Genomic DNA, 23,357 nt, shown 5'->3' on the forward strand with positions numbered 1-23,357 from the left:
CATTCATTTAGGAAATTTCCTCACCGCTTTCAAATGGTTGGCAGCGAATACAAATAATTCAGAGCGGCGAATATATTTTTACCAATTCAAAAAACATGCCGTTACTCGAAACCGCCACCAGGCGGCGTGACCATTATTGCGGTGTTTTCACATTGACGCCCAACAGTCAATAAATATCCTTTCTGTTTCATTCAACAAACCGTGGTGACCAGAGACCATGAGGATGACACGGCACATATAAATTGACGAGTAAGGTATAGAAAGAGAAACTGAATAAGCGTTTAAAGATGAAGGAGCAAGAGGATGTGTAGGTTGCTGTGCAGAGAATGAGGAATAAACACATTACGCTGATCAGTCAATAAAAGTACAGTTTCTTTATTAGTCACAAATAGGCTTACATTCACACTGCAATGAAGTTACTGTGAAAATCCCCTTGTCGCCACGCTCCGGTGCCTGTTCGGGAACACTGAGGGAGAATTTAGCACGACCAGTGCACCCTAAACAGCACGTCTTTGGATTGTGGGAAGAAACCGGAGCACCCAAAGGAAAGTCACGCAGACACGGGGAGAGCGTCCAGACTCCACGCAGACAATGACCCAAGCCGGCAATTGAGCCCAGGTCCCTGGCGCTGTGAGGTGGCAGTGCTAACCACTGCGCCACCGTGCCGCCCCTATCATCATTGCATGATTCTAAACCGACGGTGACTATTGGAGCCAAAAGTAACAAAGAGATCAGATATTCCTGAAACATTTAATCGGTTGTTGCATACACCCACAGAATCCTAGTGAATGTCCAGAACTTATTTGTTTAAACACAGCGTATCCCCGAATTGGACTCTGAATGACGGCAACTGACAACATCCCAGAATAATCTGATTAGTCAGAATGTCAACCACCAGTGTCCCACAGAATGAGAAAGGGAAGCTCCACTGTCCACCACCCCCACCACCAACCATTGACAGTCCTGGACTCGGCAGCAAATCCCTGTCTGCAAATAAAACCCTGATTGGCCCATCTTCTTCAGCACGAAAAAAAAACCTGTTTGCAGCTGAAGCTCTGATCCTGCTGACATTGGGTGATTTTATTTTTCTAATCAAATGCCATGTTTTAGCAATTTATTAATCATGTGCTTTGGTTAATTGACATTTTCGTTCACAGCCGTTCAATGAGAGGATCAGAGCTCCCACCCTGAGCGGGTGCGGGCTCGGGAAAGGGGACGGGTTGAACTGAACTGTCGGCTCTCTGTTGGTTCTGGAAACTGTTGGGTGAATGCTTGATCCGAGGTTATTCTGGTTTCTCCTCGCTGTGTTTGAGCAGCTGAGAGCGCCGCTGCTCAATCTGCCCGCGATTCTAAACAATCCGCAGTAGGCAGCAGCTCCTATCTAGAGTTTTTGTTCGGCGGTGAGAATGTTTTCTATCACTGTGAGACTGAAAGCGCAGTAATAGCCGCCAGCGTCAGTTAGCTGCAGACCCGAGATGGTTAAACTGGTGATTTTATTCTCGATCTGGAGCTCAGCGGAGAAACGGATTGTAGCAAAACCTGCTTTATCCTCAGTGTCCCAAGAACTTTTCATCACTATAAATTCCGGTTGCTTCTCTGGGCGCTGTCGATACCAATGTAAGTAATAATTGGTGGCTGTGGTATCATAGGTACAGATCAATGTCACCGCTTCTCCTTCTGTCTTACCATCTGAGGGGAACCGCTGAGTGACAGAATCTTCATTAGTCACATCTGAAAAAACAAATAAACATAATCAAAGGGAAACTGGTCAGGTCAGAGGCTGGAAATATTTGAACCATACGTGAAATAAAGGATGAAATGTATTTCATCCCCAATTACCAGTCAAGAATGCTACCCACACAACCCAGATGCTGAGCCGCCGCATTGCCTCTATCCGCGCTGTAAAGGGGAGTTGGGTATTTGACAGAATCTGTTTTAAACCCCGCCCCCAGTAATCTGCCGGTGTTGCCTTATGGTGAGCCGGAAACGAGCACAAATTGCTGAGTTTGGTCACATTTTCTCAATAATTCTGATAGCTTCAGCATCAGGATAGTGGTAATCCTGAATCCAATTAAATTACACTCGGTTAAACATTTTTTTCACTTAATTCCAGCGTCACTGTTAAGACCAGTGCTTATTTGTGTATCCTTGATATCCTCGGGAAAGATGTTGGTGAGCCGCCGCCCTGAAACACTGCTATTCACCTGGACTTTATCAACATATAGAGGGGACAGCTGTAGTGTATCAAGGTTTTCGGATAATACAAAGTGACGTTACATAGTCAGCTGTAGAGAGAGACAGAAAGTCGCTGCCAAGCGTTATGTGGACTCAGTCCATCAATCTTTCTGAAGGCAGATCCTTTTTTTCTAATTCAGGTGAAAAGTGAAACTAATTTAATCATTTATGGGCGACACGGTGGCGCAGTGGTTAGCATTGCTGCCTCACAGCCCCAGGGACGCGGGTTCGATTCCAGCCTCGGGTCACTGTCTCTGTGGAGTTTGCACTTTCTCCCCGTGTCTGCGTGGGTTTCCTCAGGTGCTCCAGTTTCCTTCCACAGTCCTAAACTGTGCAGGTTTGCTGGATTGGCCACGCAAGATTACCTTTAGTGTCAGGGGATAGCAGGTTAAATATGTGGGTTACGGGGATAGGGCCTGGGTGGGATTGTTGTCGGGACAGGCTCGTTGAGCCTAATGGCCATGACTCAACATAATTAATAGTTAGTGCTGTAAGTGTACCGGGGATAAGTAGTCACTCAACTCTGCACCAGGAAATATTTCACGGACTCATAACATAGAAACTAGAAGCAGGAGCCTTCTCCGCCAATCATCGTAATCATAGCTGATCATGGAATTCAATATCCTGATCCCCCTTCCCCCTCGCCCATATCCCTCGACCCCTTTAGCCCCAAGAGCTATATCAAATTTCTTCTTGAAATCAGACAACGTTTTGGCCTCAACTACATTCGGTGGAACTGAATTTCATGCATTCAACACTCTCTGGATGAAGGGATTTCCCTTCACCTCAGTTTATCCCTTATCTTCAAAAGATGACGCCTAGTTCTGGATTCCACCATTGGGAACAGTCTTCTGAATCCACCCTGTCTAACCCTGTTCGAATTTTATAAGTTTCTATGAGATCCCCTCACACTGATCGAAACCCCAGTGAATATAATCCTAACGGATTTAATCTCTCCTCATATGACAGAGCTGCCATCCCAGGAATCAGCATGGTAAATCTTCACTGTACCCCTCTATTCCCCAAATAGAAAAGCTCTGATTTCAATCAGTTATTATTTCTGCTCCACGGACTTGAAAATGGGACAATTCTGAGGCTGCATTTGACAATAGATCACTTTTAAAATGTGTGGCCGGGCAGATAGGCACCGAATCCAGAATCTTTCTAAGTACAGATTAAGGGAGTTATTCACCCGGGATAATCTGCAGATTTTGTGCGGATGGGGTCGGAGAATGGTTGGATTTGATCCGGGAATAATAGGACGGCAAATGTGACATTTCACAACACTGACAATGGCTGAGCTCAGTGGGGGGAATATTATTCAGCTGGGGCTGTATTGTGGCCTTCATTTTCTGCGCATTTTCGTTGAGATCCGACTCTTTTTCTCTGACCCTGAAACGTCTGCGTCACTTTTTGTCTGAGGCCCGCGGGAGCCTCACTCACTGTGGGTCTCAGTGCACAGTAATACACGGCGCTGTCTCTCATCTTCAAATCTTTCATGGACAAGTGAAAAGTGCTTTGTGTCTGGTTGAGATTCCCGCTGAAGTGTCCAAAGCCGGGAGCCGTATCGGTAAACCCATAACTATTGGCTCTGAGCAGATACTGAGGAGCTCGGTGTGGATACTGGCGATACCAGAACAGGTCATGTTGTATAGCTGAACTCGGCACAGAGTAACTGCAGGGTATTGCTGAATCTTCACCCTCTGCTGCTTCAACTCCTGGTTCTGACTGGAACACTGAGTCTCCATTACTCATCTCTGAAAATAAACAGCGGACGCACAGCGGGTTAGGAGACAGAGGAAGACGATAGTCACACAGCGCTGGGAAAGGGAAATTGCACAAGGTTTGCGATATACTTTACAATCTGTGACCAGAATCACTGACCTGGGATCAGAGCAATAACTAGAATCAGGAACATTTTCACCCCCAGCGTTCCAGTCTGAGCTCCAGAAACGGAAACAATGATCTCTCTCTGTACCGGACCTGGAATGTGAGAAGTTGAAAGAGTCAACAAGGTGTGGTGCGATTGGCTGGGGTTTATTTCCCCACCCATTTTTATATCTGCAAATAGTCACTCTCTGCAGAAGGCAACTGTGATGTTCGGTAAGTGATCAGAGAGCGCCCTCCCGTGGACATTACAACCGCATTGGGAACAGACGCAGAAACAAGAGCCCAGATATACACACGCCGAGAAATATAAAGACCCAGAAATACCCAGTGCAGCTACAACACGGACACGAGGAACAACTCGCTCCACATCCACACCGTTAATACCCCTTATGGTTTTAAAGGTTTCAATGAAGTTATCTCTGAGTCTTCGAAACTCAAGTGGATACAAACCCAACATCAATATTCTTACCGCGGATACAGATAACCCGCACGTACCTGGATACTATGACAGCAAACCTTCTCTGAACGTTTTTTAACGCATTGCCATCTTTCTTTAGATAAGTGTCGTGGTTCCCCAGGACGACAATTCGTTTACATCGGTTTAAAACAGAGAGTCTGAGCAGCGATCTTTCAAGCAAAAGACTTTATTTCTCAGCATAAGAGATAAAGCCGGGAGCGTCCGGAAAACTCCAAAGAGCTCTTGGGCTTACAATCTTTTATGTACATTTCAGCCTCCTATCTCAAGATCCTTATCTCCCTTTTACTGCCTGTCCTTGGTTGTAATCTTACCCTACAGCCCGCTCTTTCTTTGGCCATCATTATTTTTAGTTGACACTTTATCTGTTTTCTTTGCAATCGGTCGTTCACTGTTATATCTCTTCGTTTCTTAAACCATGGTGGTAATAACTCTTGCTCTTATCTGAACTTTTCTGTTTGTACAATAATCGTGGTTTTGTAAGCTAAGGCGAATGTGTTTAGAAGAAAAGACATCCCCCCTGCTGATTTATAGTCTACTAATGTGTTTTTAGAAGAAAACATTCTCTCTGCTATTAAGTTGAACCACCGAGCAGTCTTTCTTGTTTTCTTAAGTGACTATTGTCTGCTTTTGCTAATCAGTGACTGCTATATTACTTCTTTAGTTCTTCTAGTTCCTCCACTTTAATCATATCGACTACACTTGATTATATTAGGTCACACGAAGTTACTTTAGGTTACATATCCATCTCACTATTCACCTAAATCTACTTTATCATTTCACTAAGACCTAAATCTACTTTATCATTTTACTAAAACCTGTGAATCTGAATTCCATACTAAACTCATACAATATCCAGTACAATTTCCCTTACAAGTGAATCTGAATTTCATACTAAACTCATACAATATCCAGTACAATTTCCCTTACAAGTGAATCTGAATTTCATACTAAACTCATACAATATCCAGTACAATTTCCCTTACAAGTCCCCCCTTTGAGGCTATTCCCTAGCCTCATCCCAATTACCAAGCTCAAATAATCCCCTCGCTCGATCCCATTTGTATTTTATTTTAATCACTTTTTGCAGGCGATGTGGAGGAGCCGAATATTTTGGTCAGGGATCAGTGTCCCTATTCTAACTTTATCATAATTTGTCTATCCCGGTTCTGATTTTTGGGTTGCTCCTCCAGATTGCCTGCCCCTGACAGTCATCAGCCAAAAACCTTCCCACTCTTGTCTAGGGAAGGGAAAAAGACTGATTCCTGTGTACAGACTAAGTTCTCCTGGTTTCGTGCGGACTTCAGCAAGGTGCTGTTGTTTCCACAAGGTGATCTTCCACTATTGTAGTTATTTTACAGAGTGACGAGTTTCAACTTCGACCAAGGTCATTGTGAATCCACTCAGCGGGGGCGGCTCAAGATTTTCCCATTCCTCTGTTTTTTCTCTCGAGCGTGAGCTGCTTAGCACCCGCGTCACCATCTGCCGCGCTGCCACTCTGGTAAGGAAGGATCTCAGGGCGGGTAAAAAACAACAAAATATCAGTCCCAGAATGATTATTGTTGCGATTGCTACAGCTCCAGCTTTGGCAAACCACGCCCCCCATCTTCCTAATATTCTGTCCAGCCAACTCCATACCTCATGCCCAAACCCAGCATTTTCTTTCACTTCTTTCTTAAGATTTCTTAACTTATTCATGGCTTGTGTAAATGACCCCTCTGGATTAGTGTTATTAGGGATAAATGTGCAGCACTGATCCCCAAACATAACACACACCCCTCCTTTCTCTGCCAGGAGCCAATCTAACGCCTGTCGATTTTGCCACGCCATTTTGCTGGTCGCATCCAACTGCTCTCCTAAGGCCTCCAGGGCATCATTCGTATAATTAATAAACCTCTGCTGATTATAATAGATGTAATTGATCCACTCAGTATTCTTGCTGGGTGTGATCCAAACAAAGAGGGATTCAAACCCTGCAGCTATTTCGTTCCTAGCTTTGAACTCATTCGGGATGCCGCGGGGCTGTCCGATTGCGTCCAATTTTATCGTAGGGTCAGGGGTATATGCCCTCTTAATTCTTTGTGATTTAATTTCTCTTTCCCCCGGTAGTATCACAATGCTCTGGGCAAGCATAACTCGAGCACATAGTCCTTTCCAATTCTGTGGTAATTTTGCCAATAGCCCTTTCTCCGGGCCACAAAGCCACCAGAGATCGGCCAGTTGATTTTCTTGATAGTCTAACACAAAAGGAGGGGGTGCCCATCCCCCTCCTGAGAGGATCAGATAAAGAGCATCGGTTATATTCCAAATCCTTTCACACTCTCCTGTGTAATTTCCCACACTACTTCCTGTGCTACTTTCCCTCCAATAGCAATCTCGGATTTGTAAGTTGGGCTCTACACTCCATTCCTTTGGGACCGCGTCCACTGCCGTTTTTGGCCACTTTGGACATCTGTGGGTCAAGTTGTAGATGCCCTTTTTTACCCCAGCAAACAGGATGCAGTGGTATTGACACAACGGCGGCTCACCTTTACAAAGGTTATCACATGCGGATCCGGAACAGTCTATATTCTCATACGAGTAGTTCCGATTCCCTATCATATGATACCTTATATATGTGGTATATGGACGGCAATTTTCCTTTCTCCAGCTTTGTTTCCTGGTTCTACAGTCTCCTGATCCCCATGGTATATCAGTTACTTGGGTGTTAGGTTTCTCTGATGCACATACTACACACTCTTTCCCATCACTGTTTCTCTGACCTGTATACTCAGCCCATTTCCACCATTTGTTTTTCTGCGCTTTTTCCCAAATAGTATTTGTGCTCACTAATCGTTCACGTTTTGTTCGTCTTAATACTCTATCTTCCTGATTTTGCACCCTTATGTCTTCTGTATCCCATTCTCCTTTTCTATGGGTCACGGAAGTTCCTAAGGGAAATAGTTTCCAACTCCCAGGTGGGGAATGGGGCCCCTTCCCTGTCCTCACCTCCCTCGGCACCTTGACTAATAGGCTCAGGCTGGGCATTTGTATCATCAGCCAGCTCATGTACAGAACTACTTTCATCATCCTCTATTCTTTTTGTTCTTCCTTGGCCCTGTTCCTCCTCCCCACGATTCTCCCCGTGTATTTCTATTTCTTCCTCGCTATCACCTCTATCCACTCTGTGTACTTCTTCAATTTCCCTTCTCTCCCCCACCCCTGGTATCGTTCTGGTACAATGGTTCAAGTGATACCACAGTGTACTGCCTTCTACTTGCAAAGCCGTGGGAGACACTTTGGTGACTTCAAACGGTCCTTCTCGTCTCGGTTCGTTCCAACGTCTCCGGAACTTTCTGATGTATACTCGATCTCCAGGCTTGATCTGATGTTCTGTTACCGGATTCTCCTCCTCCTTGGCTTTTTCCTGTTCAAATATAGTTCTATGTATAACAGTTAATTGTTGTATATATTCTTTTGTGCTTTGATCTGAACATTCTAGCGTAGGACCTCCTGATCCCCTGATCTTAGGTACCGGCATTACTCTTCCTGTCATCATTTCATGTGGGCTCAAATGTGTGATTCTGTTTTCCTGACTCCTGTATTGCATTAGAGCCAATGGCAGAGCATCTATCCAGTTTTTCCCTGTTTCACTGCAAATTTTGCTTATTTTAGCCTTAAGGGTCCCGTTTGCTCTCTCCACCATTCCTTGGGATTGAGGGTGATATACGCATCCAAACTTCTGCTTTATTCGGAGTGCCGAGAGTGTCTCTCTCAGTGCCCTTCCTATAAAAGCAGATCCATTGTCTGAACTTAATTGCGTGGGTATGCCAAATCTTGGGATAATTTCTTTTGACAGGAAGTTAATCACCGTTCCAGATCCTTGATCTTTGGATGGCGTTGCTTCTATCCATCTGCTGAATCTATCAATAATCACTAACATGTATCTTTTCCCTCTTACCACCTTTCCCATATCCACATAGTCCATGCATAGATGTTTAAATGGTCCTTCAGGAATGGGTATATGCCCTATTGGGGCAGTAATGCCCTTCCTGATGTTATTCTGAGCACACACCTCACACTGACTTAGTATGTAGTCAATCGAGTTTTGCAGGTATGGTGACCAGAATCCTTCCTTCTTGATCTTTCTAGCCACTTCTCCTCTCGCACAGTGGTCCACTCCATGCGCTTCGCTAATTAGTACGGTTAGTAATGATGTGGGTGCTATGACTAATCCCTCCCCATTTCTCCATATCCTGTCCTGTTGTCCCTGTAGTGCTCCTCTATCTTTCCACATTGCCTTTTCAGCTACGGAGGTTTCCTCCTGTAATTGTGCTACATCCTCTAATGTGATGTGAGGTTCGATATCCCCCGTACCTGGCCCTGGGTGCGGCCTTGCTATTTCTACTGGGGCTATCGTAGCCTCAATGCATCCTGACGCTTCTTTAGCTGCCTTGTCGGCTTTGGTGTTTCCCTGTGTGATGCTGTCTGCTCCCTATTTATGCGCCTGACACTTAATTATGGCTAATTCCCTTGGACCCATCATGGCCCTTATTAAAGCCCTGATTTGACCTTCGTGTTGTATTGGTCCTCCTCCGCTTTTCCTAAATCCCCTTTGCTTCCATATTGCCCCGAACAGATGGCAGACCCCGTGGGCATAGGCCGAATCAGTATAAATTTCCAATGCTTCCCCGTTTGCTAGCTCACATGCTCTGGTCAATGCTTTAAGTTCTGCCAGTTGGGCTGAACAGGGCTGTTCACATTTCTCTGCTTCTATGACTTCAAGTGTTTCCCCTTTCTGTTCAACTATGGCATAGCCTGCGTGGTTTCCTAAGTGATCCCTGTAACATGAGCCATCTACATACAGTATCCTTTTCCCTTCTGTCACTAGTCCCTCTGCTCTTAAATCTTTTCTCAGTTTCATAAATGTTTTTGCTTCTCTTAAGCATTCATGTTCTTCTCCTTCATGAGGTAATGGCATGTAATCAGCTGGATTTACTCTGTTACACTTTATTATCGTGATATCTGGAAATGTGGTTAGCATTCGATAATGATGGATCCTAGCAGGTGTCAGCACAAATTTTCCTTGCTCAATCAATTCAGCGACCTTATGGTATACATGTATGTTTATCGGATATCCCATTGTGACCGTAGCTGCCTTTTCGTACGCCCACCAAGCTGCTGCCAGACCTTGATAGCACGGAGGGTATCCCATTGCCACGTCGTCTAGCTTGGTACTGTAATATGCTACAGCCTGCCTTCGTCTACCCTTGCAATTTTCCTGCATTAACATTGCTGTAGCAAATCCGGCTTCTCTGTTACTCACAAATAAGTCAAAGGGCTTGTCATAGGTCGGTAAGGCCAATGCTGGTGCCTGTGCCATTTCTCTTTTCACGTTTTCAAATGCGTCTGAAGCATCTTTATCCCATTTTAGTTTGGCTTTTAATTCGTCACACCCTGCCTCCTTCATTATCTTTCGTAGTGCCTGCGTTTTTTCGGCATAGCTTTCCACCCATTCTGAACTGAATCCTGTCATTCCCAAAAATGTCATCATTTGTCCCACCGTCTGTGGTTTCGGAACTTTTAGTACTGCTTCTATTTGCTGTGAAGCTATCTCCTTCTGTCCTGCTGATATTTCTCTTCCCAAGTATTCTACCTTTTTCTGGCACAGCTGCAGCTTTTTCCTGGAAACTTTATGACCCCCTTCTGCTAGTCTTTCCAATAGTTTTAAACTATCCTTCCTGCACTGTTCTTGTGTTCCTGTGCATAATAATAAATCATCCACATATTGTATCAGTGTTCCTTCCAACTGTATTCCTTCTAAATCTGCTCTCAACACCTGATTGAATACATGTGGGGAATGTTTAAATCCTTGGGGCATCCTATTGTATGTGTATTGTTTCCCCTCGTACGTAAATGCAAAGAGATACTGACTTTCTTGAGCTAGTGGCACACTAAAAAATGCCGAACATAGGTCTATTACAGTAAACCATCTACTTTCAGGTGGTATATTTGTCATCAAGGTATAAGGGTTTGGAACCTCTGCTGGCATATCTTCCACTACCTCATTAATTGCCCTTAGATCATGCACCAATCTCCATTTTTCTCCGTCCGCCTTTTTCACTGGTAGTAGCGGTGTATTACACCTGCTCCGGGTTTCTTTTAATACCCCTGCTTCTATCAATCCCTTAATTGTCCCTCTAATTCCTTCAATTGCTTCTGTCTTGATTGGGTATTGCGGCCTAAACGGCCCCTGACGTCCTATCTTTAATCTGACTTCAACTGGATTAGCGTTTTTGACCCTCCCTACATCCGTGTCCTGTCTGGACCACAACTCCTGCGGGAGGGAGTTCAAATCCTGCTCTAACCTCTCTCTCCACTCCAGTTCCTGTTTCTCGATTTGCACTCCTATTGTTATCTGCTTCGGTTTCCCAAGCATTTTAACATCCAAAATTATTTTCGTCATTTGTCCATTGCTGGACGTCCAAATATCTACATTGTCTGTCTGGACAAATTCTAAATCTTGTGCTCTCAACACCATTGGTCCTAGGTCTTTTGTTCTGTATCCCGGATTCACTTTCAATGTGACATGTGGCCCCGCCCCAGATACAGAGAACCATTTGTTAACCCATTCATTCCTAACAATTGTGAGGGCTACTCCCTCTAGTCCGATTAAAATACTTCCTGACTTTATTTCCTGTTCTCGTCCTGCCTCCCTTTCCCATTTCTCCTGTATCTCAGGTTCCTGCCCTTCATCAAATATCATTGTACTGTGTAATTCTGTTCTTGGCCATTTGGCTTGTGGAACCCAAGTGTTTATAAGCTTTCCCCAAACTTCCCATATCTGTTTTTTAACTTGTTCCTCTATATCTCCCAACCAATATACATTAACCCCTTCCTTTCCTGGTATTTCAAGTGGATACATTCCCATCAAATCAATTCCTTGTTCAGTGCATTCTAATTTCAGTCCTAAACCTAGGATTGCATCCCTTCCCAATAGATTTAAAGGAGTTTTATCACATACTAAAATAGGTACATGGGTTGTCTTATTTCCAATGGTAACAGGCACCGGCGTCGTCATTCGAGCTAATGTTACTTTCCCCGAGAACCCCACAGTTTTTACAAACTGGTTTGACAATGGTAAGTGATCCGCATATTTCGTTTGCATGCACGTACATGTGGCGCCGGTGTCTATCATCATGGGGACCTCGATCCCTCCTACTCTAACGTTAACTATAGGTTCCTGCTCTGCAGTTTCTGTTATCTGTACGTACTGTCCTACCATTTCGGGGTTCTCTGGGCCTCCCTATGGGGAATTCTGATGGTTTACCGGCCCTTGAAACATCGGGATGCTGTTTGGCGACCCTTGGATCAGTTGTTGGCCTGTCTGCTGCTGGTTTTCTCCCTGTCTGGGGAAATTCCGCGGGCAATTCCTTTTTATGTGCCCTGCCTCCCCGCACCCCCAGCACACACCTGAAGGGCCAGGCAGTGGTCCCTGTCTCGGAGTCTGATGATTAACCTGTCCCTGTCCTCTCTGATTCTGATAGGGTGGCCTACCACCTCCCTGTCCTTTCCCATTTCTATTCCAGTCAGTCTGACTTTGCAGGGCGTATGGGTTTTGATAATTTAGGCCATAGGCTCCTGGGTTCATGGACAGTGGGAAGGCAGAAATGTTATAGGTTATGACGGGCTGGCCTCCATCTCCGCTCCCCCCTTTGATTAGTGCAGGTATTTCCTCTGGCTTTTTCTCCACCATCATTGGTGCTATTTTTCTGGGTGCGAGATCCTCTTTTGCCTTCAGTTTATCCTTGCTTTTGATCTCCTCCAACTGTGCCTGAAGGAGTTTACGTTGTACCTCCTTCAGCTGTTTGTCTGCATTCTTTTCATCTTTGCGATGTCTCTCTACTGCATGGGCAACATAATCCACAAACTCTCGGTAATTTTTTGAGTCCAAGCCCACCACTTCCTCCAGCCTTGTCTTAGCTGGGGCTGGCAAGCCCTCTAGGATTGCAGCCCGGAACATGGAATTGGTCAGTGGGTCTATTAAAATGTCCCTCTCCGTGTCCCTTCTCCACCTTTTTAATTGATTCTCCACATACACAGCTGCATTCTCCTCCTCACCCAGTGGCTCTCCCTTTAGGGTTTTTACATCCATTCGATTGGGGTACATATCCCGCAGTGCCTGCCAGATGTCTTGGCGGTACTGGTCCATTAGTATCCCATCCACCGCTGGGTTATAAGCTGCGGTCAGGATGCCAGCACGTCTCATTACTTCCGCCATTTGGTCCATTCCTAGCACCTTTGTCAGGAGAGCTTTGATGTCGCCCAGTGCCATCCTTTTTCCCACCATCCCTGCCTCCAACTGTCCAATCCACCTTCCAGCCCCATCCAAAATATTGGGTAATTCATTAATTAAATTAGGCAAATCCTGACCTGACCAAGGGATATACTGCGGTCTGCCACCCTTCAGAATCACCGGGAATACCCTTTTCCCTCTCCTATCCACATCTGGAAACTTTACAGGTGGGTGCCTTTCCCGCCTTCGTCATCTGTTCTATGTCATATTCTCCCTCAAAATTCATTGTGCCTGATATAACTGGGTACAGTCCCATGGAGCTCTGTTTCTCTAAGTATGGGGGTGGGGCTACGTTTGGATCTTCCAATTTTGCTTTTTCCTCAAGTTGTACTGGCCTCTGCATTCTACCTCCCCTCCATACCCCTCTTCTCTCTTTCCCTTCTTGTTGGAATAGGGCTAATATCTCTAACTCCTTTTCTCGCTTTTCCCTTCTTTTGCTCGATTTATCCTTAATCTTATAGTTCTTTATCATTCCCTTCTGGTCCTCACACCTCTCTATGGACCATGTGCCTTCCTCCGGCCACTGTGTATTGCTCTTATTTGTTCTTTTGGCCCATTTTTTAGAGACGTGTTCTATATCTCCCCTAAGGGCTGGGAACTTATCCCCTAATATCTCCACTGGTGTCTTAACTTGGTGCGCCATTACTCGTCTTTTTGGATCACTGTCGCAATTTTTGTCACTTAATCTGTCAGAGTTAGGTATCACAGTGATTATTACTTGCTGTATTGTTTTTCCGTGCTCAGTCCCCTGTTTACCTTTCCTTTGGATTTCTTTTGCCACTATCTGTAATTCTAACCGGGGTCCTGATATCCACTTCCCCGTAGTCCCCTGTCCTGGCACTATCTTCCTCTCCCGGGCCAGAGGGTAGTAGGTTTTCACTTGCTCGTCTATGTGTATAAGAATCCTGTATCGGTCAGATCCCTTTATTAATTTCTCTAGGGTTTCCAATTTTATTTCGTCTATCCAATTCCTATCGACTACTCTTTCCCACTTTACATACGGCCACTCATTCTTTATCTCCTCTAAGTTAATTATGTGTGTAATCTTTTTCCAATCCAGTGTTGCTTCCGTTTTTGTTATTATTCAAAGATTAGTTATTTTCAATCTTGTCACCAGGCAGTTTTGTCAGGGTAATTTTTCAAGTTGTTAGTTATTACCCTACCTATATTCCGACTCTCTCTCTTATTTCTGTCCTTCACGCTGTTGTCTCAGACCAGTTTGTTCAAACTGGTCTTTTACTTCCTCTATTCTAGCTGCTACTCCCCTTTCCTGTGGTTAAAATCCACTCCTGTGCTTTTGGCTACTGTATTAGGTCAGAGAGTGATCTCTCACTGATCTCTCTCCCTCTCGGTTGACGTCCCTTACCCGAGGTCCTGGGTAGGTTTGGACTGGCAGATTTTCCCACACTTACTCTCTTCTGGGCAAGTCGTGACCTGAAAAACCCGCTCCAAACCGCTTGACTTAACCTAATTGCATTACTTTAGCTTTCGGCCTTTTTCCCGTCTCACTTTTTACCCATTCACAGACAATACAGTATTCGCAGCGCGCTTTTGCATGCAAAAATTCTGCTCTTCGGATCAGACTCAGTCTCTCAAAATTTTTACACAATTTGGTTTTACCTGTGCAGGATATCTTTTTGGGTTGGGGAGATCCAGGACCAGCAGAGAGCCGGGTGCACCGGGCCTCGAGAAAACCCCTTTCTGACAACAAGGATTTACATGCATGCAAGTCTGCTTACCTTGTTGACAGAAGGCCGGCTGGGGACTTCTCGGTTCCGGTTGGACCACCGTCTCCGCTACTCCTTCCAGATGCTTTTCTGGGCGATCTCTCACCAACCCTGCTAAGCAGCGCCAATTTTGTCGTGGTTCCCCAGGACGACAATTCGTTTACATCGGTTTAAAACAGAGAGTCTGAGCAGCGATCTTTCAAGCAAAAGACTTTATTTCTCAGCATAAGAGATAAAGCCGGGAGCGTCCGGAAAACTCCAAAGAGCTCTTGGGCTTACAATCTTTTATGTACATTTCAGCCTCCTATCTCAAGATCCTTATCTCCCTTTTACTGCCTGTCCTTGGTTGTAATCTTACCCTACAGCCCGCTCTTTCTTTGGCCATCATTATTTTTAGTTGACACTTTATCTGTTTTCTTTGCAATCGGTCGTTCACTGTTATATCTCTTCGTTTCTTAAACCATGGTGGTAATAACTCTTGCTCTTATCTGAACTTTTCTGTTTGTACAATAATCGTGGTTTTGTAAGCTAAGGCGAATGTGTTTAGAAGAAAAGACATCCCCCCTGCTGATTTATAGTCTACTAATGTGTTTTTAGAAGAAAACATTCTCTCTGCTATTAAGTTGAACCACCGAGCAGTCTTTCTTGTTTTCTTAAGTGACTATTGTCTGCTTTTGCTAATCAGTGACTGCTATATTACTTCTTTAGTTCTTCTAGTTCCTCCACTTTAATCATATCGACTACACTTGATTATATTAGGTCACACGAAGTTACTTTAGGTTACATATCCATCTCACTATTCACCTAAATCTACTTTATCATTTCACTAAGACCTAAATCTACTTTATCATTTTACTAAAACCTGTGAATCTGAATTCCATACTAAACTCATACAATATCCAGTACAATTTCCCTTACAAGTGAATCTGAATTTCATACTAAACTCATACAATATCCAGTACAATTTCCCTTACAAGTGAATCTGAATTTCATACTAAACTCATACAATATCCAGTACAATTTCCCTTACATAAGGAGATACGTATTGTCCGCAATACTCCAGGTGGTGGTCTCACCAATGCCCCGTACAACGGAAACATACCCTTCCTATTTTATAATAGATTCCCTCGTAGTGAATGATCATATTTTATGACGTTTTTAATTAATTACTATACCTGTACCTTAGCCCCTTTCGATTCGTGCCCTAGGACAGCCCAATCTCTCTGTACCTCAGAATTTTGTAATCTTTCACCGTTTAAATATTAAGTGTATTTTATATTCATCCTGCCAATATGGACATTTTCACATTTGACCACATTATACTCAATTTGGCGGAGCTTTGCCAATTCACTTAACCTATTTATGTTTCTTTATCGTATCCTTACACGCACTTCATCATTTATCTTCCTACCTATCTTTGTGTTGTCTGCAAATTTAGCATCCATATCTGCTCTGTAAATATTACAGTGTATTCTAACAATTAATCCAGTTCTCCTTGATTACTGCTCTGTGACATATCACTGTGTATTCCAACAAGCAAACCAGTTCTCTTATATTTCTGCTCTGCTACATATCATTGTGTATTCCAACAATTAAAGCAGAGTTCTCCTGCATTACTGCTCTCTATCCTTTAACCGGGTAATTGAATAATTCATCCTGTTCTCTTGGATTGTGGCTCCCCAACATATCCATGTGTTATGGAACCTGCTCCTGAAACAGTGAACACAAAAACACGGTGAGGGATCGCCCTCTGGTGGTGATGTGAGGTAAATGGGAGATCAGTGAATTCTCAGATTACTGAAGGATCTTGTTGCAGGATTTTGCTGCTGTATTTTTTCTTGTTCTCATGATTCTTGTTATAATATACTTAAATTCAGGTGGACCCATGCACGGAACTAATACGAACTTCAGTCTGAATCCTCATCAATTAATTGCTTTACCTGTTTTGAGTGTTCCAGGCCTTTCTGTTAAACTATACTCGTGTTACAACATTTGAAACCACAGCAATACTGCTAAGATTCGAACTCTCAATAAAGTTCTCTCCACACATCGAAAGGATGTAAATTTGACTCCAACCTCACATTTATCTGACAGATTGTCGGATTTCAGTGCACCTGCTTCAAGTTTAAACTTTCCTCAGAGTTGTCATGATGATATTTTGGCTAACACATCAGCTGTCCCCTAATGGGGCTTGGGGAATTTATTGAAATAGGAGACTGGGAGAAATTGCATGTTCTAAATTCTGCACGTTGCTGGAAAACGGTTGAGGGAGAGAGGGGCTTTGAGACACAGAGAGAGGAGACAGACATTAGCCGCCAAAATATTGAGAGTGCAGGATGGACACCGAGGTGAACAGAGACCCAGAGGCGCAGAGAAAGACAGGCAGGAGCAGGTAAAGTTATTGGGCTACAACCAATGTTGTTCGGTGGCCAATTCTTGACAACACTGAGCAACAAGCCAATCCTGTCATTGGGTAACGCCTCTTAGTCTCCCAATAAATGAGGACTGCCCATGATATAAAATTACTTCTTCACATCAGAGTACAAGAGTTGACATAATTTTACAATTCTGCTGATTTTGTGGAATTCTTAAGCTGGAAGCATGTTCTCCCAATGTTCTTCACTGCTTTGTCTAGGAAACAATGACTGAACACAGGGGGTGAATGTGAGAAGCTGAAGTTTCCACTTGAAGACATTCCCAGTGTCTCTGAGCAGCTGAACTGGGGAAGCCTTTGGGCAGAGACTGTGCTGCTGCTATTGCCCTTCCTGGCCACCAGGCGTCGCTGTAACGCTCCCGGGGGCTGCTCCTCCCAGTGTCACCTCTTACCCACTCCGGCCCGGCCCATGCTCGTTGGCGGGACAACAGGGGGGGTCAGTCGAGGGGGAAGGGCTGCCTGTGCGCATGTGCGGGACGGGAATGCTCCCAGAGGTCAGCGCGCGGGGACGCCGCCGCATTGATGCCGTCTCCCCTGGCAACGCAAGATGGTCGCCGCCGACTCCCTTGGCAACGGAATATGGCCGCTGGCCGTCTCCCTTGGCAACGCAAGATGGCCGCCGGCGGTGGGTGTCATTGCGGCGCACGCGCAGTGAGGTCTGTCTGCAGCCATTGTCCAGGTTGCCCCCAGTGGATGGGGTTGGGATTGTGCAGCAGATGGAGCAACAATCCCAGTTTCAATAGGGGGACAGAAGCTGCAATGCTGCCCCCTGGTGGTCACTTCTCCCAGTCTCAGCATTGCAGAGTGTTTAAACAAGAGTGCATTGTCACAGCAGCACCTTGACCTTCAGTTTCAGTTTATTTATTAGTCTCAGAAGTAGGTTTACATTAACACTACAATGAAGTTACTGTGAGAATCCCCTAGTCGCCCTCATTATTTTCAATGTTTGATTAAATCAGCCCCCAACTTAAATTCCAGCAGTTAAGAATAACGTTTAATCTGCACTGTTCATCAAATGTTCCCAACACAAATACTGTAATGGGCTAAATACAGAGTAAAATTCCCTCTGCTCTGTCCAAGGAATGTTTCATCACAGATTTTTATTTTGAAGTTGAGGAAAAACAGGAATCAAATTGCTCAGCATCCCAGTGTGGCCTCCTGTTTATTTCAATCAGCCCTTCACATTCAAACATGAAGTTGAAGCTGAGAGAACAGAGAGAGGGAGAGACAGAGAGAGGGAGAGACAGAGAGAGGGAGAGACAGAGAGAGGGAGAGACAGAGAGAGGGAGAGACAGAGAGAGGGAGAGACAGAGAGAGGGAGAGACAGAGAGAGGGAGAGACAGAGAGAGGGAGAGACTGAGGGAGGGAGAGACTGAGGGAGGGAGAGACTGAGAGAGGGAGAGACTGAGAGAGGGAGAGACTGAGAGAGGGAGAGACAGAGAGAGGGAGAGAGTGACAGAGACGCAAAGACAGAGAGACAGAGCGAGAGGGGGCCAGAAAGAGAGAGAAAAACAGAGAGACAGAGAGAGAAAAACAGAGAGGCAGAGAGAGAGAGACAGAGACAGAGACAGAGAGAGACAAAGACGGAGAGAGACAAAGACGGAGAGAGACAAAGACGGAGAGAGACAAAGACGGAGAGAGACAGAGACGGAGAGAGACAGAGACGGAGAGAGACAGAGACGGAGAGAGACAGAGACGGAGAGAGACAGAGACGGAGAGAGACAGAGACGGAGAGAGACAGAGACGGAGAGAGACAGAGACGGAGAGAGACAGAGAGGGAGAGAGACAGAGAGGGAGAGAGACAGAGAGGGAGAGAGACAGAGAGGGAGAGAGACAGAGAGGGAGAGAGACAAAGACAGAGAGAGACAAAGAGGGAGAAAGACAGAGAGAGGGAGACAGAGAGAGAGGGAGACAGAGAGAGAGGGAGACAGAGAGAGAGGGAGACAGAGAGAGAGGGAAACAGAGAGAGAGGGAAACAGAGAGAGAGGGAAACAGAGAGAGAGGGAGACAGAGAGAGAGGGGGACAGAGAGAGAGGGGGACAGAGAGAGAGGGAGACGGAGAGAGAGGGAGACGGAGAGAGAGGGAGACGGAGAGAGAGGGAGACAGAGAGAGAGGGAGACAGAGAGAGAGGGAGACAGAGAGAGGGGGACAGAGAGAGAGGGGGACAGAGAGAGAGGGGGACAGAGAGAGAGGGAGACAGAGAGAGAGGGAGACAGAGAGAGAGGGAGACAGAGAGAGAGGGAGACAGAGAGAGAGGGAGACAGAGAGAGAGGGAGACAGAGAGAGAGGGAGACAGAGAGAGAGGGAGACAGAGAGAGAGGGAGACAGAGAGAGAGGGAGACAGAGAGAGAGGGAGACAGAGAGAGAGGGAGAGACTGAGAGAGGGATAGACTGAGAGAGGGAGAGACTGAGAGAGGGAGAGACTGAGAGAGGGAGAGACAGAGAGAGGGAGAGACAGAGAGAGGGAGTGACAGAGAGAGGGAGAGACAGAGAGAGGGAGAGACAGAGAGAGGGAGAGACAGAGAGAGGGAGAGACAGAGAGAGGGAGAGACAGAGAGAGGGAGAGACAGAGAGAGGGAGAGACAGAGAGAGGGAGAGACAGAGAGAGGGAGAGACAGAGAGAGGGAGAGACAGAGAGAGGGAGAGACAGAGAGAGGGAGAGACACAGAGAGGGAGAGACACAGAGAGGGAGAGACACAGAGAGGGAGAGACACAGAGAGGGAGAGACACAGAGAGGGAGAGACACAGAGAGGGAGAGACACAGAGAGGGAGAGACACAGAGAGGGAGAGACACAGAGAGGGAGAGACACAGAGAGAGGGAGACACAGAGAGAGGGAGACACAGAGAGAGGGAGACACAGAGAGAGGGAGACACAGAGAGAGGGAGACACAGAGAGAGGGAGACACAGAGAGAGGGAGACACAGAGAGAGGGAGACACAGAGAGAGGGAGACACAGAGAGAGGGAGACACAGAGAGAGGGAGACACAGAGAGAGGGAGACACAGAGAGAGGGAGACACAGAGAGAGGGAGACACAGAGAGAGGGAGACACAGAGAGAGGGAGACACAGAGAGAGGGCGACACAGAGAGGGAGACACAGAGAGGGAGACACAGAGAGGGAGACACAGAGCGGGAGACACAGAGAGGGAGACACAGAGAGGGAGACACAGAGAGGGAGACACAGAGAGGGAGACACAGAGAGGGAGACACAGAGAGGGAGACACAGAGAGGGAGACACAGAGAGGGAGACACAGAGAGGGAGACACAGAGAGGGAGTCACACAGAAAGAGAGAGACAGAGATAAAGAGTGGCAGAGGGAGAGGGACACAGAGAGAGAGACAGAGAGAGAGAGAGACAGACAGAGAATGAGACAGAGAGAGAGCGGCAGCGAGACAGAGAGAGGGAGAGACAGAGAGGGAGAGACAGAGAGAGGGAGAGACAGAGAGAGGGAGAGACAGAGAGTGGGAGAGACAGAGAGTGGGAGAGACAGAGAGAGGGAGAGACAGAGAGAGGGAGACACAGAGAGAGGGAGACACAGAGAGAGGGAGACACAGAGAGAGGGAGACACAGAGAGAGGGAGACACAGAGAGAGTGAGACACAGAGAGAGTGAGACACAGAGAGTGAGACACAGAGAGAGTGAGACACAGAGAGAGTGAGACACAGAGAGAGGGAGACACAGAGAGAGGGAGACACAGAGAGAGGGAGACACAGAGAGAGGGAGACACAGAGAGAGGGAGACACAGAGAGAGGGAGACACAGAGAGAGGGAGACACAGGGAGAGGGAGACACAGGGAGAGGGAGACACAGGGAGAGGGAGACACAGGGAGCGGGAGACACAGGGAGCGGGAGACACAGGGAGCGGGAGACACAGGGAGCGGGAGACACAGGGAGCGGGAGACACAGGGAGCGGGAGACACAGGGAGCGGGAGACACAGGGAGCGGGAGACACAGGGAGCGGGAGACACAGGGAGCGGGAGACACAGGGAGCGGGAGACACAGGGAGCGGGAGACACAGGGAGCGGGAGACACAGGGAGCGGGAGACACAGGGAGCGGGAGACACAGGGAGCGGGAGACACAGGGAGCGGGAGACACAGGGAGCGGGAGACACAGGGAGCGGGAGACACAGGGAGCGGGAGACACAGGGAGCGGGAGACACAGGGAGCGGGAGACACAGGGAGCGGGAGACACAGGGAGCGGGAGACACAGGGAGCGGGAGACACAGGGAGCGGGAGACACAGGGAGCGGGAGACACAGGGAGCGGGAGACACAGGGAGCGGGAGACACAGGGAGCGGGAGACACAGGGAGAGGGAGACACAGGGAGAGGGAGACACAGGGAGAGGGAGACACAGGGAGAGGGAGACACAGGGAGAGGGAGACACAGAGAGAGGGAGACACAGAGAGAGGGAGACACAGAGAGAGGGAGACACAGAGAGAGGGAGACACAGAGAGAGGGAGACACAGAGAGGGACACATAGAAAGAGAGAGACAGAGAGAAAGAGTGACAGAGGGAGAGGGACACAGAGAGAGAGACAGACAGACAGAGAGTGAGTCAGAGAGAGAGAGACAGAGAGAGAGAGACAGAGAGAACGAGACAGAGAGAGACAGAGAGAGAGAGAAAGATAGAATGAGAGAGAGGGAGATAGAGAGAGAGAGAGAGAGAGAGAGACAGACAGAGAGACACAGAGTGGGAGACAGAGATAGAGCGCGACAGAGACAGAGTGACACAGTGAGAGAGAGAGACACAGAGAGAGAGAGAGACAGAGAGAGAGAGAGAGAGTGGGAAAGAGACAGACAGAGAAAGAGAGAGGGACAGAGAGAGACACAGTGAGAGAGAGACACACACAATAAGAGAGAGAGAGACAGAGACAGAGCGAGAGATAGACAGAGACAGACAGAGAGAAACAGAGAGAAACAGAGAGAAACAGAAACACAAAGAGAGAGAGACAGAGCGAGAGGGGGCCAGAAAGAGAGAGAGAAACAGAGAGACAAAGACGGAGAGAGACAAAGACAGAGAGAGACGGAGAGAGACAGAGAGAGACAAAGACGGAGAGAGACAGAGAGAGAGTGAGACACAGAGGGAGGGAGACACAGAGGGAGGGAGACACAGAGGGAGGGAGACACAGAGGGAGGGAGACACAGAGGGAGGGAGACACAGAGGGAGGGAGACACAGAGGGAGGGAGACACAGAGGGAGGGAGACACAGAGGGAGGGAGACACAGAGGGAGGGAGACACAGAGGGAGGGAGACACAGAGGGAGGGAGACACAGAGGGAGGGAGACACAGAGGGAGGGAGACACAGAGGGAGGGAGGCACAGAGGGAGGGAGGCACAGAGGGAGGGAGGCACAGAGGGAGGGAGACACAGAGGGAGGGAGACACAGAGGGAGGGAGACACAGAGGGAGGGAGACACAGAGGGAGGGAGACGCAGAGGGAGGGAGACGCAGAGGGAGGGAGACGCAGAGGGAGGGAGACGCAGAGGGAGGGAGACGCAGAGGGAGGGAGACGCAGAGGGAGGGAGACGCAGAGGGAGGGAGACGCAGAGGGAGGGAGACGCAGAGGGAGGGAGACGCAGAGGGAGGGAGACGCAGAGGGAGGGAGACGCAGAGGGAGGGAGACGCAGAGGGAGGGAGACGCAGAGGGAGGGAGACACAGAGGGAGGGAGACACAGAGGGAGGGAGACACAGAGGGAGGGAGACACAGAGGGAGGGAGACACAGAGGGAGGGAGACACAGAGGGAGGGAAACACAGAGGGAGGGAGACACAGAGGGAGGGAGACACAGAGGGAGGGAGACACAGAGGGAGGGAGACACAGAGGGAGGGAGACACAGAGGGAGGGAGACAGAGAGAGAGAGGGACAGAGAGAGAGAGGGACAGAGAGAGAGAGAGAGAGGGGCAGACCAAGAGAGAGACTGAGAGAGAGACAGAGACACAGAGAGGGGGAGAGGCAGAGAGAGGGAGAGGCAGAGTGAGGGAGAGGCAGAGAGAGGGAGAGGCAGAGAGAGGGAGAGGCAGAGAGAGGGAGAGGCAGAGAGAGGGAGAGGCAGAGAGAGGGAGAGGCAGAGAGAGGGAGAGACAGAGAGAGGGAGAGACAGAGAGAGGGAGAGACAGAGAGAGGGAGAGACAGAGAGAGGGAGAGACAGAGAGAGGGAGAGACAGAGAGAGGGAGAGACATAGAGAGGGAGAGACATAGAGAGGGAGAGACAGAGAGAGAGACAGAGACAGAGAAAGAGTCAGAGAGAGACAGAGACAGAGAGAGACAA

General features: G+C 47.4%; 1 gene segment (V, D, J or C); it reads right to left on the reverse strand.

The window, feature by feature from the left end:
• Positions 1-354: 354 nt before the first annotated feature.
• LOC144486804 (T cell receptor alpha variable 38-2/delta variable 8-like) lies at positions 355-4,214 on the reverse strand. The segment is given in 2 exon segments: positions 355-1,731; positions 4,120-4,214. Coding segments are annotated over 2 exon segments (384 nt in total).
• Positions 4,215-23,357: the final 19,143 nt, after the last annotated feature.

Source organism: Mustelus asterias, unplaced genomic scaffold (assembly GCF_964213995.1).
Source record: "Mustelus asterias unplaced genomic scaffold, sMusAst1.hap1.1 HAP1_SCAFFOLD_471, whole genome shotgun sequence".
NCBI lineage: Eukaryota > Metazoa > Chordata > Chondrichthyes > Carcharhiniformes > Triakidae > Mustelus > Mustelus asterias.